The sequence below is a fragment of the Tricharina praecox genome (assembly GCF_024521635.1).
Source record: "Tricharina praecox strain CBS 144465 chromosome Unknown BZA05scaffold_3, whole genome shotgun sequence".
Lineage (NCBI taxonomy): Eukaryota > Fungi > Ascomycota > Pezizomycetes > Pezizales > Pyronemataceae > Tricharina > Tricharina praecox.
In genome coordinates, this window is record NW_026250405.1 from 1,841,965 (window position 1) to 1,858,408 (window position 16,444).

At 54.7% G+C, this 16,444-nt stretch overlaps 4 protein-coding genes across 4 annotated transcripts; 1 reads left to right on the plus strand and 3 right to left on the minus strand.

Annotated features, from left to right (window-relative positions):
* Nucleotides 1–2,986: 2,986 nt before the first annotated feature.
* Nucleotides 2,987–4,195, minus strand: BZA05DRAFT_387765 (uncharacterized protein; the record flags this gene model as incomplete). Its single annotated transcript, XM_051482610.1, has 1 exon — nt 2,987–4,195. One exon carries the CDS (start codon nt 4,190–4,192, stop codon nt 3,383–3,385), a length of 810 nt encoding a protein of 269 aa, XP_051343241.1. The 3' UTR covers nt 2,987–3,382.
* BZA05DRAFT_387767 (S-adenosyl-L-methionine-dependent methyltransferase) lies at nt 4,196–5,552 on the minus strand. The gene is made up of 4 exons (XM_051482611.1): nt 5,454–5,552; nt 4,807–5,340; nt 4,368–4,747; nt 4,196–4,310 (listed from the first exon to the last, which is right to left on the minus strand). The coding sequence occupies exons 1-4, from the start codon at nt 5,484–5,486 to the stop codon at nt 4,280–4,282; spliced, it is 978 nt and encodes a 325-aa protein (XP_051343242.1). The 5' UTR covers nt 5,487–5,552; the 3' UTR covers nt 4,196–4,279.
* Nucleotides 5,553–8,190: 2,638 nt separating this feature from the next.
* On the minus strand, nt 8,191–10,112 carry BZA05DRAFT_312824 (fungal-specific transcription factor domain-containing protein; the record flags this gene model as incomplete). Its single annotated transcript, XM_051480342.1, has 5 exons — nt 8,191–8,398; nt 8,471–8,800; nt 8,882–9,336; nt 9,383–9,886; nt 9,945–10,112. Coding segments are annotated over 5 exons (1,665 nt in total), but the record flags the coding sequence as incomplete, so codon positions are not given.
* Nucleotides 10,113–12,482: 2,370 nt separating this feature from the next.
* On the plus strand, nt 12,483–13,564 carry BZA05DRAFT_441904 (alpha/beta-hydrolase; the record flags this gene model as incomplete). Its single annotated transcript, XM_051486703.1, has 4 exons — nt 12,483–12,746; nt 12,833–12,937; nt 12,996–13,434; nt 13,491–13,564. The coding sequence occupies 4 exons, from the start codon at nt 12,483–12,485 to the stop codon at nt 13,562–13,564; spliced, it is 882 nt and encodes a 293-aa protein (XP_051343244.1).
* Nucleotides 13,565–16,444: the final 2,880 nt, after the last annotated feature.

Below are 16,444 nucleotides of genomic sequence, written 5' to 3' on the forward strand. Positions count from 1 at the left end.
GATCCGGCTGATCACGAACATCGCGTCATGAATCCGGCGTGACCGCATATGTACATTCGCCAGTGAGTGTGCGGGCGTCCGAACTTCCACTCGATGTCCCCAATCCGCGCCATGAGTAACAAATTACTGTAGATACCCATTATCTGGTACCCACAGTGACCTCGGATGATGGATCCACTAGAGTGTGGCGTTCGCCCGTGAGGATTCAGCCGCCTCGTGGTGGTGCCTGCAGGCTGCAGCGGCTTCTTGCGCTTTGAACGAGCTGAGCTGAGCGGTGACGAGTGCTGAAATATGATACCTGTCGATCATGCGAACCAACGGGAGCGAAGGGAGCGGGAAGGGAGCTGGAAGGGAGCGGGAAGGGAATGAGGCTGAATCGCACCTGGCAGCTGCCACTGGGATTCTGTGATGTCTGATGATCGATGCAATAGAATGTGGCGCGCCCAGGCTGTGCTCCGGTGAGTATCTGGCCGGTTCGGAAGCTCGGTGCCTGCAGCGACCTCTTGCGCTCTGGACGAGCTGATCAGTGACCAATGCTGAAAAGCAATACCCATCGATCATGCGGATCCAACAGGAGTGATTCTGAGCGAAGGGAGCGGGAAGGGGAAGAGGCGTAATATCACCTGGCAGCCGCCACTAGGACTCGTCACTCACGCGAGCAGTGCCTGGATTCCTCGCAGCCGTTCGCAATGCTGCCTAATAGGGAGGCTGCTCGAAGCGGCTGCTAACTAAGCCTGTGGTCTGTAGTCACTGGCTAGTGGGCTGTGGTATGTAGTCAGTAGGTAGAGAGAGAGATCCTCCTGCTTTATTTCCCATGCAGCCTATCTAGACTATGGCGAAGAGTCAGTAGGTAGTTAGTAGTCTGTGGTCTGTAGTCTTTAGGTCCGTGAGTGACAGCGACAGTGACAATGTCAGTGAGTGAATAATCACCTACCGGATCCATAGTATTCGAACTTCGCGACAGTGTTTCTCATGTGGCTTTACTACGTATAGTGCGGTAGAGTAACTACCGGAAAACAATGGCGCGCAACGAAGCGCCACCGCGCAGTCAGTCGAGTGACAACTTCCAAGTACAGATTGGTGCCATTCTCGACATCTTACGTACCCAGGTAGGAATGTGCTCGACATTGTGGATGACTGGTAAGCTAGAGTCGAGGCGAGTAGCGCACCGACAAAATGAAACGAAACGGTGACTCGGTGTGACAAGGCTGTGCCATCGACGAGACGGGGAACGGGCGGCCGGTTGGGTTCAGTGACGAACTGGATGGGAACCGCGGCATCAAACAGGCACGCAAGTATACGTACTGCGCTTTCTGGCAAAAGGTCATTGTTCCGTAGGAGGTAGTCGTGCTTTTGGACTGTTCGGCCTGCCTAATCGGTACTGTGGCTGTCGTCGAGCGAGTGATGCATAGTGTCGCTGTCGCCTTGCGCATATTACTCTACCTACCTTACTCGTTCTAATCCTGTCCCCCCACCACACACACCACACACACACCATCCAAACATCCTCGCCGCACAAACAAGGATCCAGCTGCGACGCTGCGACGCTGCTCAAACTCAACTCCAACCTCTTTTTCCGAGTCTCAAACGTCGACGCCACAACGCCGCATTATGTAGGTACTGTACATACATAGGCATCATTGCAGTGCCGTCGCATACCGTAGATATCTATCTTGATCTTGATATTGATATATCTATACATACGCGGTGTCCAATCATCGCTCATAGTCGACTACGGCATCCGCTGCAGGCGCCGTACACTGCAGCAGACACTCGACACTGCAATATGAAGTCTGAACAGTGGAGGCGATATCACGTCTGTCGCGGTATTGATAGCGCCTACAAGCACGGTTCGGTTCAGTTCACTGAGCAGCCTCCACTGTCCAGACTCCAAATTCCAGACCCCAGAAGGGCCCCCACTAGTCACAGTGTCAAGGTGCGAAAAAATGCACACGTTCGTGGGACCAAACAGTCTGGAACTGTGGTACCACTTTCCTCTCCGATACCAGCTCAGCCCCGTGCGTCCTGTGAGTGCGAGGCGTACAGCCGCGTGCGTGGGTATTGGAGGCCTGGAGCCCCCCACCACCACTTCCACCACCACGGCCAAAAAGAAACAACTGAAAGAGAGAGCTCAGCCTTCCAGCGCGGGGCTGAGAATCGGGTGTGAATATCGGGAATCCGACTTTCGAACCACGCGCGGTCGGGGAGGCACGTGGGCGAGGTCTTGCTCCTCTTGCTCCTCTACGGCCTTTCCTTTTTTTCCCCTTCTTTTTTTCTTCACGCTTTTCTTTTCTCTCCGTTTCGTTGGGATTTGCAAACCCCGGATAGCTATGTAGGGGGGGGCGCGCCGTAGGAACAAACCACGCGGATGAGTAGCATCTCCGGTGGGTGGTGGGGTGGGGTGGAGGGGTCGCGTGGACTCGGCGGTGACTCGGTCTCGGTCATCTACCGTACTGGGTACCGTACTAAACGGCTGGGCCTGTCTGTTCTGGCGACGAAGAACAGACCCGGAACCGGAAGGGACATTCTTGTCTTCCATAGGTATTATTGCACCGTCCAGAAAGTCGGTAAGTTGGAAGGGAGACAATAGTAAGAATCGTAAAATAGTTCTCAGAGTGTGGTGGTGGTGGGGGGAGGGCGGAAATTTCCAGTGCGCAGAGGCTTGTGCTGCAAGCGCCCTCTCGCTGCGGTTGGCGGGCGGTCGCCTGCGACTAGGCACACCTCATGGGCCTGTGGCGTCCACTCACAACTCGCCGTCACGCGGCTATCCTGCCACCACCTCCGCCACAGTCCACGGATGCCCAGATGGTATAAGAGGAGACGAGGGATCCGTTTGGTCGGCCTGCTTTTTTGTTTATCATTCATCATCACCAGCATCATCAGTTCACATCACCGGATCAGACATATTTACATATAAACCAGCCAGATAACCAGACAACCAGACAACCAGAAAACAAGAGAGCCAGATAACAAGACAGCCAGACAGCCAGACAGCCAGACAGCCAGACAGTCGGAGAACTAGACAACCAGACAACCAGACAGCCAGACGACCAAACCAACCAGCTAGCTTCCATCCAACTAGCCAACCAACCCAACAAGCCATCACCCAACCACCCACTTCCGCCAGCCAACCAAAATGACCACCCCCTACGACCGCAAAGTCTGCTGCTTCGGCGTCGTCGAGACAAGCTACACCGACGACCGTCCCACCCCAGCACGGCGGACCCGCCGCGGCTCCGTCATGGTCGAGCGCTCCTCCGTTCCGCGTACGATCCTCGTTCCCGCGCCGCCCGCCCCCGCAACGACGAACATCTACCTGCCCCCGTCGAGCTACAACACCTACACGTACTCGTCCGTGCCAGCGGCCACCGTGATCGCACCCTCATCCCCGACGACGCAGCAGGTGGACACGACCGCGACCGCCGCAGCGATTGCCGAGCTCCTCGCGCCGACGAGCGAGGAGATAAGGCGACAGGTCTTGCTCGAGTCCTGCGAGGGGGAGGGAGAGTGGGAGTGCTCGGACCCTTCTCGCCAGCGGGATCGCGAGGTGCGCGCCGAGGTTGAGCGCAGGATTGCGAGCGAGCGGTGGATCGACGAGGAGGCGCGACGGGTGGTGCGCGAGCGTAATAGTCGCGATGAGAGGAGGGTTGCGGATCTGAGGTTGCTCGAGGACGGGGCACGCCGCAGAGTCGAGCAGGGGTTTAGACATAGTAGCTCCAGTCTGGGGTCCAGTAGGGAGAGGGAGTTTACGAGTAGGGAGAGGCTCGTTGTTGTGGAGAGGGCGAGTGACACCACCACGCACAGGTGCGATAATTGCCATGAGTTTGGGCATAGGGCGAGGGACTGTGAGGCCGTGGTCGTGGTCAATGTCGCCAGCGGAAGGGAGCGCAGGAAGAGTGTCTCGTACAGGCCGAGGAACCAGGTCAGGCATGTAAGGGGTATCTGATGGGATGGAGGTTTGTTCTGATTGTTGGGGACTCGGCGCTTTGTTTTTTCTTGTTTTTCGTTTTTGATTTCTAGCGGGGTTGGGTTGGCGGTATCTGGGTTTTTTTTGTTTACCGGCTTTTGTCTCTTGTGTTGTGGCTTGTATTAATATTTTCTTTCTTTCTCTTCTGCGGGACGCATGGAAAGGTTGGGTTATTTGGGAACGGGATGGGATGTAAAACATTGCTTTGGTTCGAACGTCTTTCATGGATATCAATATTGGGTTCTCATTATGCGTGGCATACAGCAAAAACAATCTCATTAAACCTCCCACTGCCCTCCTTCCGATCGTCCACTACTCGGGCTTGCGGCCGTATGCGACGTGGCTGCACTACCCGTCAGTACTCCATCTGCTACTTAGTCACCGTAGGAAGGGTACTCACAAGAGCGAATACATGTGCGTATTCTTATTCTTCACTGCCGCCAGACCATCGCGACACAGTTGCGCGGCCTCAGTGGGGTCCATCTCGAGGATCCTGGTCAACGCGGCGAGGGCATACGCCTCGACACCGGTCTCACTCATCAACAGAGCCATGGCGCCCACGTTCTTCAGTCTGCGGTCCTTGGGCCACGGCCCGAACGGGTGCTTCTTAGTGGTAACGTGCACGTCGACGAAACCGGCGTCTTCGAGACGCGCCTTCAGCAGTGCCGAGGTCGCGGCCGGTCGCCCGATCTTGGGTAAAGCGACTTGGTTCAGCTGGTACGCGATCCGCTTGAACGCGTTATCGTCGGACATCGTGTCGTCGTCGCAGAAGATCTCGCCCTGCCGAAGACTTAGCCCCCGAATCCAGAGAAAAAGAAGATATTCAAGGAAGTAATTACACCCAGCTCCGCCAACTCGACAATTCCCCCGGGTTGCGTGCACCGGTAGATCTCCCCCATGAGCTTCTTCCAGTCACTGATACTCTGCGCGAGATTACGCGCATGCACGAAGTCGAACGACTCGGGTTTGAACGTCCACTCGAGCTCGGCATCGTCGACCTCGAACCGGCAGTTCGGCGGGACCCATCTCGGCTGGATCGGGCTCAGATCTGTGCCGATCACCTCGGCGGCGGGGAACTTGTCGGCCGCATCGATCGCCCAGATTCCGGTACCGGTGCCCACGTCAAGGATCCGCTGCGGGCTCTCGACCGGCGCTAGGTGGATCTCGCCGCCGAGGAGGTTGAGCATGATCTCGTGGTGCAGGTCTAGCCGGTCCTGCTCCTTCTCGTCCGTGGGCATCGGGTTCTTGTTGACGCCAAAGTAGGAGTGGTAGCGCCGTCCATTCTCGAACACGTACTCGTTTATCGAGGAGGAAAGACTAGCGGTGCTCGTGTCGTAGCCGGAGCTGGCGTAGTCGGTGTTGCTATCGGCGAGCTAGATATCACGGGGCCGCGGGGCGACCGAGTCAGCGCGAGCGCGTGAAACGGGACGAGACGGGACGGGACGAGGCGAGGACTCGGTCTCGGCAGCACTTTGTCGCCACATACCACGGCAGGATCGACCTCGATTGACTCGGACATTGTCGCGGTTGTTTGATTCGGTCGTGAAGATTATTCCGGTTGTCGGTGAAGTGTGTGTAGGAGTGTGCGAGTGTGTCAGTGTGTGTGTAGGACGACGCCACTCCTTATAAACCCCCCCTGGCAATCCCGCCAGCTCCCATTTTGTACCATACATGTCGTTACATAGGCTGTTATCTCCTACTGGAACTAACTGCCACTACACGATGTTCCGCATATGCAGACACGTGCAGGTTGGCACGAACCAACCCAATCCAACGCCAATCCGAACGACGGCGACAGCCAACCCGGGAGTGCGGAAGGAGCGAGGAGAGAATCCCTTCCATGTTCCATACACCATTGCCGGCCGGGGCTGAGATTCAAGGTATAGAAATAGGCATGCGTACCATCGGCAGGGAAGACGTTTCTCATGCAACGTGAATGGAATGCGAGACGGCGAAGAAATCCAATGCGAGGCGGCGAAGAGATCCAATGCGAGGCGGCGAAGAAATCCAATGCGAGGCGGCGAAGAAATCCAATGCGAGGCGGCGAAGAAATCCAATGCGAGGCGGCGAAGAACTCCGAGACGGAGAGAGGTTGGTGGGACAACAAAGCACGACAGGATCTCTGTAAGCTATCCCGTCTCACTGACTCCTCTGTCAAGGGCAACATGACGAAACGACAAAAGCGTCTCCCTCGCCGAATTCAACATGGGCTCTCTGCCATGCCGGAGTGGCGTGGGGGCGATGGGGGGCCGTCCGACTAAGCAACGTAGGTATCTGCAGTTCTTACATATCTACACCCACTAATGCACATTCGCTCAGCGGCCACTCACGACTCACCGCTCTTCCTGCGGGTCTCTTCCAGCGACTTGCAAGACGTTGTGGATTCCCGGGAAGAATGGGGAAGGAGACGGAAAAAGAAAGCATGTCACCTGCAGCTTTTCCCCCTCCAGGAAGTGCCGTCCAGAGAATCATGCTTCGATCCCAAAAGTTAACGGCGGCAAAGCAGAGAACCCAGGAAAGCGCGGGACCCGCTGCATACGCATTTGGAGTGTCATACACGACACGAGTAACTGTGGGTACCGGTTACCTGGATGCTTACCCACTCAATTCATCCTAATTTACTCCGCAATGCATGCTAATTTGCTCGCATACCTTCCCACCCGATGTAGATATACGGATCTACTCGGATTCTCATTCACTCGATGTATACCACGTGTTCTTACTTCCAACCACATACCCATATACCCACATACCCCACAGCCCAACAGAACCCGCACCGCGCGAACCCATCTGGAGTACATTCCAACCCCGCCGTCGTCCCGCCGCCCGCCCGTCCGGTCCGGCACTCACCACTGTACAGGGGCACAATGTCTCGGTTGCACGTTCATTCCCATTCCAGCAGCCAGTTTGACGGAACCATTGGAACCCGGTTGTGGAAGTGTTATCGCTTTGACTTCATGCGGGCTCCGTTGGATGCGGAAGTGCACATTCTCCATGTCGCCCAGCGATTGGAAGAGCTGGCAGCAAGGGGAATCCTGCTACGTCGTGACTCGTCCGGTCGCTGGACGCCTCCAATTGGCCATTCCACTGCGTTCGATCCTCATCGTCTTCATCCTGCTTCAAAAGTTCACCCTCTTCGCCGTGGGGAGCTACTACTCTACTCCACTCTGATGTCGGTTATACTGGTATAAGGTTACATGGCACCGTCTTGGCGCGGGCATCATTTGCTCCACCTCGAGTGAACACCACCTAGCCTTGAGATACATATCACGATTCACCACTATCATCGCTTGACTCGCTTCAATAATTACCGGTACGTGTCTTCGCGTATATAGTCACACCGTAGCGATACAATCAGTGGCTGAACTAACCAGCGGAGTTTAAAACCTGGAAACTCTTACAACTCAACAGACGCCACGAAGTGACCCCAGCGCCTCCCCCGCTGCACACTAGGCGCTGCGATGCGATGAGCACTTGTTTCTAAGTAGGGGCGACGATAGGAGTTTTTCTCCGGTCATGTCACATTCCACGAAGCGGTTCAACGTCTTGCGCAGGGAAAACCGAAAGCATCCAGCACCAGCATAGCGGTCGAATCATTAAAAATTAAATTGAGTGCTCTCCGATCAAGGTTCCACACCCGATAATACGCTTCCTAAGCCTTATGTCACGCCCCAGATGTCCAACCCCAAGCTCATTTCCCCTCCCACCTCTTTAAGTATGTCCTCGATAGTCGTCGTTTCGTCTATACTGGCTGCAATACCGCCAGCACCAGCGTCACAGCCACCCTTCCCAATGAGCCCGCCGGAGTCGTCGCTCGACCCCGCCGAACCGGTACCACAATCCATGAGATCGCACTCGGCAGAATCGATCATGTTCGTACCGAGATCACCGCTGTCACGGCGCATACCAACGGGCAGGGGCGATTCCTGCGCAGAGGAGATACTCCCCGATGCCGACGACGATGAAATCGTCTCGGAATGCAAAGCCATTCTCGGTCTGGGCGGCGGCGGCGGCGGCGGTTCGATCGTCGCAGCACGTCTCGAGATCACACGCAGCGCCTGCTCCGCTAATTCCCACGTGGACGACATGTCGCGGAGTCCCACCACGCACTCCTCGAGATTGGCCGCGAACGATGCGATCGGGCCGTGACCATCCGTGAACGAAAGCGCTTGCGAAGTACCGCCTCTACCGCTGCCGCTGCCGTTCAGCATCATGCTTTCTTGGACGAAGACTAGTGCCGCCGAGAGCAGCATGTGCGGAACCATGCACACTGGGCGCTTGTCGAAGCGCGCGTTCCGGAGGTAGCTGTAGATCGTGCAGGTCTCGATGGCCGCGTTGACGCTTATTTGCCGCGGACTGTCGGTGAAGGAACTGAGGTGTTGGTGCTCGAACGGTCGGAAGATCAGGAGGATTATGGAGTGGTAGAACATGCTGTGCTACGCGATTAGGAGCTGAGCGTGCGTGATGGTTGGGGAGAAAGAAAGAGAGAAAGAAAAAACTCACTGCAGGACAAAGACGGCGGGAACTGCATTCTGCTGTGGGTCCAGAGATTTCGGGATCTTTTCCCGCCAGATCTTTAGCCGTGTATGGTACTCCTTCAACTTGACGGCGTCCAACTGTTGTCGAGGCGAATGCAGCACCCGCAAGGCGTCTCCGAGGACTTCAGCGAGCTCTGCGTATTGCGTCGCGATTTGCATGACCTGGCACGGACGGCGCGACCCATCCGGGGCCGTCCACGCGTCGTTCTCGAGCTCCTGGATGATGTTCGGCTTCGGGATACCGACGACGCTGCAGGGAAGCTGTGGGATCCTCCCGAAATGCATCGACCATTGCCTTCCACGGAAGAACAGACGATCAGCCGTTCAATACCAGTCCAGGAAACGTTGTGATCAATGGAGAAGAGGCGATCCTTACTTGTCCATCACGAATAATGCCCAGAAGGTGATCCGACGCACCTCCACTTCCGTCAGTGTAAACATGGTGGTGCTGGCCTCCAGCGGAAGGTGCAATCCAAGGTCTAAAGCTACATGCAACGACCGGCCCAAATACATCCAGCTCGTGGCGTCCCGACCACATCCTGCCTCTCGTGCCGCCATCAGCGCCAACGCTTGCGTTACCGTGAGCGATGAATGGCTCTCCTCAGCTAAGAGCAATCGTTGCGCTTCCCCGAAGAAGTGGTCGCCTCTGGTGGAGGGGTCGGCAGGGTTGGCGCGCGCGTCGACGTTCGTTGAGTAGTGACAGGCAAGCGCCAGTACGGCATTGAAGAGCAGCGGACTACAGTACTTCTTTCGTCGCCTGCGCATGTCCGTCAAGAAGCAGGACGTCGAGAAAAGGACGTGGACGGGATGGTGCCACGTAAAGTACAGATCCTGGAGATTTGTTAGTTGAAATGGTCTCACATGAAGTGCTTCTTACCAGTAGGTCGAAAATCAGTTTGTCGTCCGTAGTGACTGTCGTCCAATCCACTCCTTGCATCTCGCAAGAGCTTTGGTACGTCTTCCGCGACCGGGACCGAATTGACCCCAAATTCGAAGAATACCCATAGTGCCGCACTGCACCTTCCTCGTCGACCTGCAGCTCCCCGACGTTCTTCACTACGATTCCCGCGGGCTCTTTGACTGGCTCGGGAATCGACTTGCGCTTCTCGTGCTTGATGAATTCCACTGCCGTCGTCGCCGTCGAAGTGATTGATTGCAGCGAACCGGTTGGCCACAGCTGCTCGACGATGCTTTCAACCTCGGTTTCCGCCGCAGTACGGATCCGCGGTACGGTTTCGTCGAGCGAGTTAGTGTTCCGCCCCTCGCCGCCGCCGGGAATGCTCTTGCGACGCCGCCGACGACCATCTCCGTCAAAATCATACATACACTCCATTCGATACACGGCCTTGCATGTCGCGCAAGCCGGCATGGCTCCATCGCACTGGGGGTAGTGGCCGGAGTTAGTCAAAGTCCCCATCCCTCGTGAATGTGGATGATACGGGGGGGGGGGGGCAAAGACTCGCCTTGGATTTTCGACGCCGACAGGGTATACATGCGCTCGAGACGCATCTTCGCTTCGTATTCGGCGCCGGCTCGACGCCGGCGAGTGCCTCGGGAGGAGACTCTTGTTCCTCCAGTTTTGAGAGGATCGGCCGAACCATCATCGTCTCTGCGAGTCAATAATTGTCTGTTCTTAGCATAGCTGTTTCTTTGCCAGAGAGAAAGTCCAAACCGAGGAACCAAACCACCGAGGAATATATATCATCATGCCCCTGGTTTACACGTTCGCCACCGTATGTCGACGTGATGAAATGCCTGGAGGCACTTGACGTGATCTGGTGGGTGGGCGGTGGGTGGCCATCGACGACGTCATGGAAGTTGGATCTGCGGCTGTACATACATAGCTAAGGGACATACCTACGTGATCTAACGACTCGTGCTCATAAGGGTCTTCCGGCAGCCACAGTGGCGGGCAAGCGAGAATTATCCCAGCGTAGCAAACCACCACTGTGGAATGCTGTGGTAGGTAACCTGTCACCGAAACCAGTGTCATTGGAGGGGCGACTGAAGCCTGGTAACCTCATGGTGGCCAAAGCTTGTCGCATACGTTTACCTCAGGGTCTGAGTAACTAACTTTGGCCGTGCGAAACGGCGGTCATCGTCTCGTACCTTCACTGTGGCGATCGCTATTTCCGCGGGGCGACGACTGGGCGGTGAGAGCTGTTACGTTACTTCTGCCGCCACTATCATAGATAGTCTGTAGTCGTCAGAGCAGCGTGGCGCCGAAGCACGCAAGGTACCTAGACGCATACCTACGCCTCATAGATGGACATGTCGCATTACCGCACTTGCGGCGGCGAATCGGCCGATCTGTGTGCCGTCTCTTCAAGATCGGCTCCGCTCCTCATCGTGAGCGCACCCAACCAGGTACCATCGTGAAGTTCGGAAGCTCCACTTCTGTTCTTGCTACATGCCGATACCGAGCTTGGAACAGCTCGTGATGGACAAAAATAGATGGACCAAGCGGTACGACAACGGCGGCGGAGAATTTCGGTAATCCGAGACGGAGGAACTGATGGAGTACCTACCGTATAACCATGAGATTCGAGTCACAGTCTCTCCGAAGAAGGTGCTACCGTACTGACCTCCTCCGCCAACACCACGGTATCACTCGTCTACAGTCAAAATGCATCAGGCTCTCCTACTGAGTCCTTCGCCTTGATGATTTAATCTCTGCTGTGTAAATAAAACTACCGTAGCACCTTTTGTGGGGCTGATTTCCTGGAAACTGGACAGTGGCGAGAATTCTCGTCTGTCTGTGGGTCAAAGCTTGCGAGATTCGGTACCGGTAGTCATCGTTGTGCCGTCAGCCTGACAAACGTTTTTCGTTGCAATAGTTTTTTAATGGGGAAATCTTCGAAATCCACAGGACATGCTCTGCCTCGCTGAATTTCTCGCTCGCTCGCGAGAGATCTTCCTGTTTCATTTCGCATGTAGCCTATCTAGACTATGGCGAACCAACAAACTCCTTTTCCTGCCCACCCTGGCCAGTCGAGGTGAAAGCCCCGGTACCGGCCAGTCCGATGCGGCGCCCCACTTCTCCTGGCAATCCGCCTCGGGCCGGATTTCTCGCTCGCGTGGTGGATAATGTGTTCCTGCGGGCTGCGGATTCGTGTGATGTTTTGTGATTTGTCGTCGGGTGCTCGTCCGAATTTACATTGTGCGCCTTAGTCAAACTTTAATAGCCGACAGCAAGTAAAGTGAAGTGTTATTTCGCGGGCCTGATCCACTTGCCGTTTAAAACACAAGGTGGCCTTCGGTCCTGATAGTTTAACTAACGCCTACTTTTAAAAAGTAACCGAGCATCAAACAACGCGTTCACCACGATGCGGTCACGAGGATACGAGGCCCCTGCCAAATATCTTCAAGCGAGAGGATCGGTATCGGTAGTCCAAGTGAATACATGTGTTTCATCGAGGGTTGTTACGTGCGCCTCGGTATCGGCTTCCCCGTATACATAGACGACATTCCCCACCGGATTAGCCCGAGATTAAAACTGCTCACACACAGAAGAGTAACACTTCTTTGTCACAAAAATTCGCCGAGAGGCTTATGCATATCAAAATCTATTCTAGGCCAGTACTGTAATATATTCGGACCCCGGAATATATACCGAGGCAGCAATGCTCACCACAACATCTCTCGCATCAGGCTGGCTTTTTCCACACGTGCACCGAGCCGTCGTGTTAGCTGTAGGTATTGACGGGTCCGTCTTGAGGGTACGAGTTTCTCCTGCAGTGGCGGACGTTATTTTTCCGCCTCCATAACCGTTTGCATGTTTCTCTCGGGCCGTGGCCTCGGATCAGTTATTGTCACCGTCGTCGTCGCTGCGATCGACTCTCGCCGAATCCGTGGAATACATGGAGGTACCTAGATATAAAGCTTCCATGAAGCCCTTCAAGTTCGGTAGAGCATCATCCAGCCGCACGACAGCAGTCGAAAGATTCTCACCCATTCAACTCGACTTTCAAACCACGATGAAGTTCACTCTAGACATTACCGCCGCCTGTATTTCGTTGCTCGCAACTACCACATTCGCTCTGCCAGGCCCAGAGATCCACAGGCGTGCAGTCTCGCAAGAGCTCTTCCAGGAGTTTGTCCGTGCAGCGCAACTCTCCCACGGCGCATATCAGAACCGGTGCGCATCGCCCGTCGGAACTACAAGGCTCTATACCATCCGAAATTCGCAATATGATACCGACGGCTTCATTTCTAGGGACGACTCGAGGAAGGAGATTGTAGTATGTACACACGGCCCTCCGAATCCACTATTTTGCCTACGTGCGGTGCGAGATTTGGCTGTCTACTGACGAATTCCAACGTGCAGGTCGCGTTTCGTGGAACTGGTGGGATATTGGATGCGATCATCGACCTGAGAAACACGCTTGTTCCGTACACCTCGCCGGGCGCGGATGGTTGCACGGGCTGCACTGTACGGCTCGCTCACATTGCGCATGCGTTTTTGGGATGACCACTGACGATACGCACAGGTACACCAAGGCTTCCAGCAGCAGTGGAACGCCGTAGCCGCCGCGGTCGTGAGCCAGCTGCGCACCGCCCTCGGCAGGAACCCAGACTACACCATCACGATCACGGGGCACTCGCTCGGCGGCGCGCTTACGACCATGTCTGCGCCCACGATCGCGAAGGCGTTCCCGGGGAAAGTCACGGCATACTCCCTCGCCTCGCCGCGTGTCGGGAACCCCGCCTTCATTGCCTTCGTCGAGGCCTTGGTTCCGAAGGAAAAGCTCTTCCGCCTCACACACACGGACGACAACGTGCCGCAGGATCTGACCCCTGCTGAGGGATACCGCCATATGGCAACCGAATACTGGATGAGCACCGACCCGGTCACGGCTGAGAATATTGTCCAGTGCGACGGCGGCGAGGATCCCACGTGCAATGTGGCGCACGCAACGGCGAATGCGGGTGAGTGGTGTGTTGCTGAGAATTGGAGGCTCGTGCTAATTCGTATTCTGTCGTAGGGCTGACGGGTATCAATGAGGCCCATTTCAATTATATGAATATTGACTTCTCGGCCGACGAGGCGGATTGCTGAGTGTGACATGCAGTACCGGTTCGCAGATACGTAGCAGTGGTGGCTGGAGCTGGAGATTGGCTGCGGTCTCTTGTTCTCCTGTACTAGTACTTGCTTTTTCACTGTAGTTCGTTCTTTGAATAACATCCACACAAACGTCATTGTTCAGAAGTGTCACCAACTACTGGGGCTCCCATCGTCTTCACCCAACAGTGCCAACACCGAAGTGTAGTTGCAGAGCCGAGCAGGAAATAACCAGAACTGGAACAATGTGACATGATAATGATGAACGTTTGACTGCATGCGACTCGGGGAGCTATATGACAATTATGACTCAGGGAAGAACCAATCTAAACCAACAGCGTGTTAGAGTAATATTCTATGATGCTACCACATCTACCAAAATTGAAGGCGGAGTATCCGGCCACTCGCCGACATTGCGGGCGGCTGGGATGTTGGTTTTAGTATCGGAACATACTGGTAGCTTCTGATCTACACTCGCGTGGTATATAAATCATAGTTGGACTGATGTCGGACGGTGTATGTTCTTTCTTATTATGCCGGTAACCACGTTGGATCTCGTAGTGTGGTGTGTGGAGTACTTGTGGTCTCCGCGCTTCATACCTACGACTGGAGGGGCTGGTGTGACTTCGCGTTTGCGACCCCCGCGTTTTCGCGTACGTGGATTGACGCGTTTGGGTTTCGGCTGAGTTAGAGATCAATGTGCCATCATGATTCGTGTTCCATTTGGCAGTCCTTCCAGTGGATCCGGCATGACCCTAAAAGAGTGGCGGCGTCATAGTACTTCTTTCACTTCTGCGCCTCCTGCTACCTCCACGATCAGTCCGCTGCCCTTCGGCCTGCTCCCCGAAGTGTCGCTCCTTCGCCGTTCGATAACCAGTCCTTCCTTTACCGTGTTTCTCGTTCCCACGACTTAGACCGGCGGATTTTGCCTAGGCCTACTATGTAAAACATTGTACTCGGTATGCAGGTGTTGTTATACTATCGAGGGTTCCTCTCAGCATAATTTGTTGCTACCGAAATGGTCTTGTGATCTATGCGCGAGAGAATGATCGCGGCGGTTGAAAGTGAGAAATGCAGAAGGTGCTTTTGCGCACCGTACTAAAAAGTGAGTGCGAGTAACCTTGACGAATGGTAACAATTCACCAAGATATTGCTTGGGCAGTGTACGATAATTTGTAGGATAAAAAATGCTCCTTATGGTGCTATCATGAGCGCAATCGCACAATTGTGTGGAGCAGACCGGCTTAGTCCGCTGCGCCTCGGGGCCTGCGGTGCCGAGCGTCGCCTTACCGGAGCCTATCTATGCTACGCGGCAGCTAGCTGGCGGCGTCGCGAAACCTTGCCGCGGGCCGAGTCCAGGTAATCGCCAGTGTGTAGGGGGGAGGGGAATAATTTTATTGACATATCTATGGACCTAAGTAGATCACGATGTCCACGCCAAAGAGAGCCACCGCTGCGAGACTAGCTAATCGGCGTCCCTCGCCTACCCGCGAGAGAATACTACACTAGCGAATAGAAAAGAGCAAAAGAAAGCGAACCAATTTCACATCTTCCGCGCCCGCTGCGCAACTACTTGCCTCGGCCCCTACCAGTGTATCGGTACTGATCGTGAATTATCGACATGACGGTACTCTAGGAGAGGGTTGGCAGAATCTGCGGCAGTGCACTGCTTGACCCGATCGTGAAATCTTTCGCCACACCTTCGCATTTATATCTGTTCTAAGCCACTGGGCAGAATTAGCCATCTGTAGATGGGCTGGCCCAGGTTTAGACACGCAGCTCATCTAAAGGTGGGTCGATTCTCACCACTGGCCGGACCATGGGTAGATTTTTTCCGGTTCCTGGGCTGGCCCAACTTTAGACAGGTTGTCTCCGCCGAAAACGGCTAGCAAACTTGAAATTTTCTTAGCCTGAACCAATTCTCGTCAGCAACCCAGACATCAAACCAACAACAGCCTACAATACACCCGTTAAAATCATGTCCGCCGTGGATGTTGCATCTCTGCGTTTTCAGCAGCAACATTTCAGGAGCTTTAAGGATCGATGACGAAACGAGCTACAGAATACATGACAAAGGTTAATTGTACCGGAAGCCGAACCCTACAGAACGTGCAAGATGAAGTGTTCTATTACCACCGCCCCGCAGGAAGCGACCACGGCGGACAAAGACTTCATCGACTGCACTACTTGATGGTGTCGTAGTAGAAGGATCGGCTCTGAGAAAGAGGAGAACTCGGGGGTGTGATAATTCAATTCAATTGATGCTTAATGGGGATTGGTACTGCCGAATGTAGTCGCCAAAGTGGTACCGTAACAGTACAGCCAGCAGCAGTGGTGGTGGTGGTGGTGGTGGTGATCTCGAGCCCGTAATATTACTAGCCGGTTTCGGGTTCAGCATACAATTCTATTCCTAGGCCAGCCCACTGGGGCAAAATTCTATGGGTAGTCTGGCCCAGGGTGAGATATCTGGCTCCTGGGCCAGCCAAGGAGCCGGAAAAAATCTATCCATGGTTCGGCCAGTTGTGAGATCCGACCCACCTATACACGGGCCGGTCCATCTGTAGATGCGCCGGCCCATCTAAAGAAGAATAATTCTGCCCAGTGGCATAGAACACATCCTTGCTACAGACGCACCCGTTACCTTCCCACCATTGATCTGCGCCCACATCGTTGACCATCTTGACCGCCCGGGTAGATGATACTACTAAGCTTCATGTCACGATGGTTAGATTTTCTTACCTGGTAGGTTTATGTCAAGATTCAGAAACTGAGAGTACTGTACCTTGGTGATCTCAGCCAACGACAACACCGATTATTGGCCGCCCTTCTCTGTAGTACATAAACCCATGTATTCCTATCTGCACCTCATGCTCCGTT

Excerpts from the sequence above, each read along its gene's own strand:
- BZA05DRAFT_387767 (XM_051482611.1), bottom strand. The coding sequence starts at position 5,486 with ATGTCCGAGTCAATCGAGGTCGATCCTGCCGTG. Across the intron at positions 4,748-4,806 it reads TCGAGTTGGCGGAGCTGGGT|GGCGAGATCTTCTGCGACGA; the intron begins GTAATTACTTCC and ends AGTCTTCGGCAG. Across the intron at positions 4,311-4,367 it reads ACGCACATGTATTCGCTCTT|CCACGTCGCATACGGCCGCA; the intron begins GTGAGTACCCTT and ends CGGGTAGTGCAG.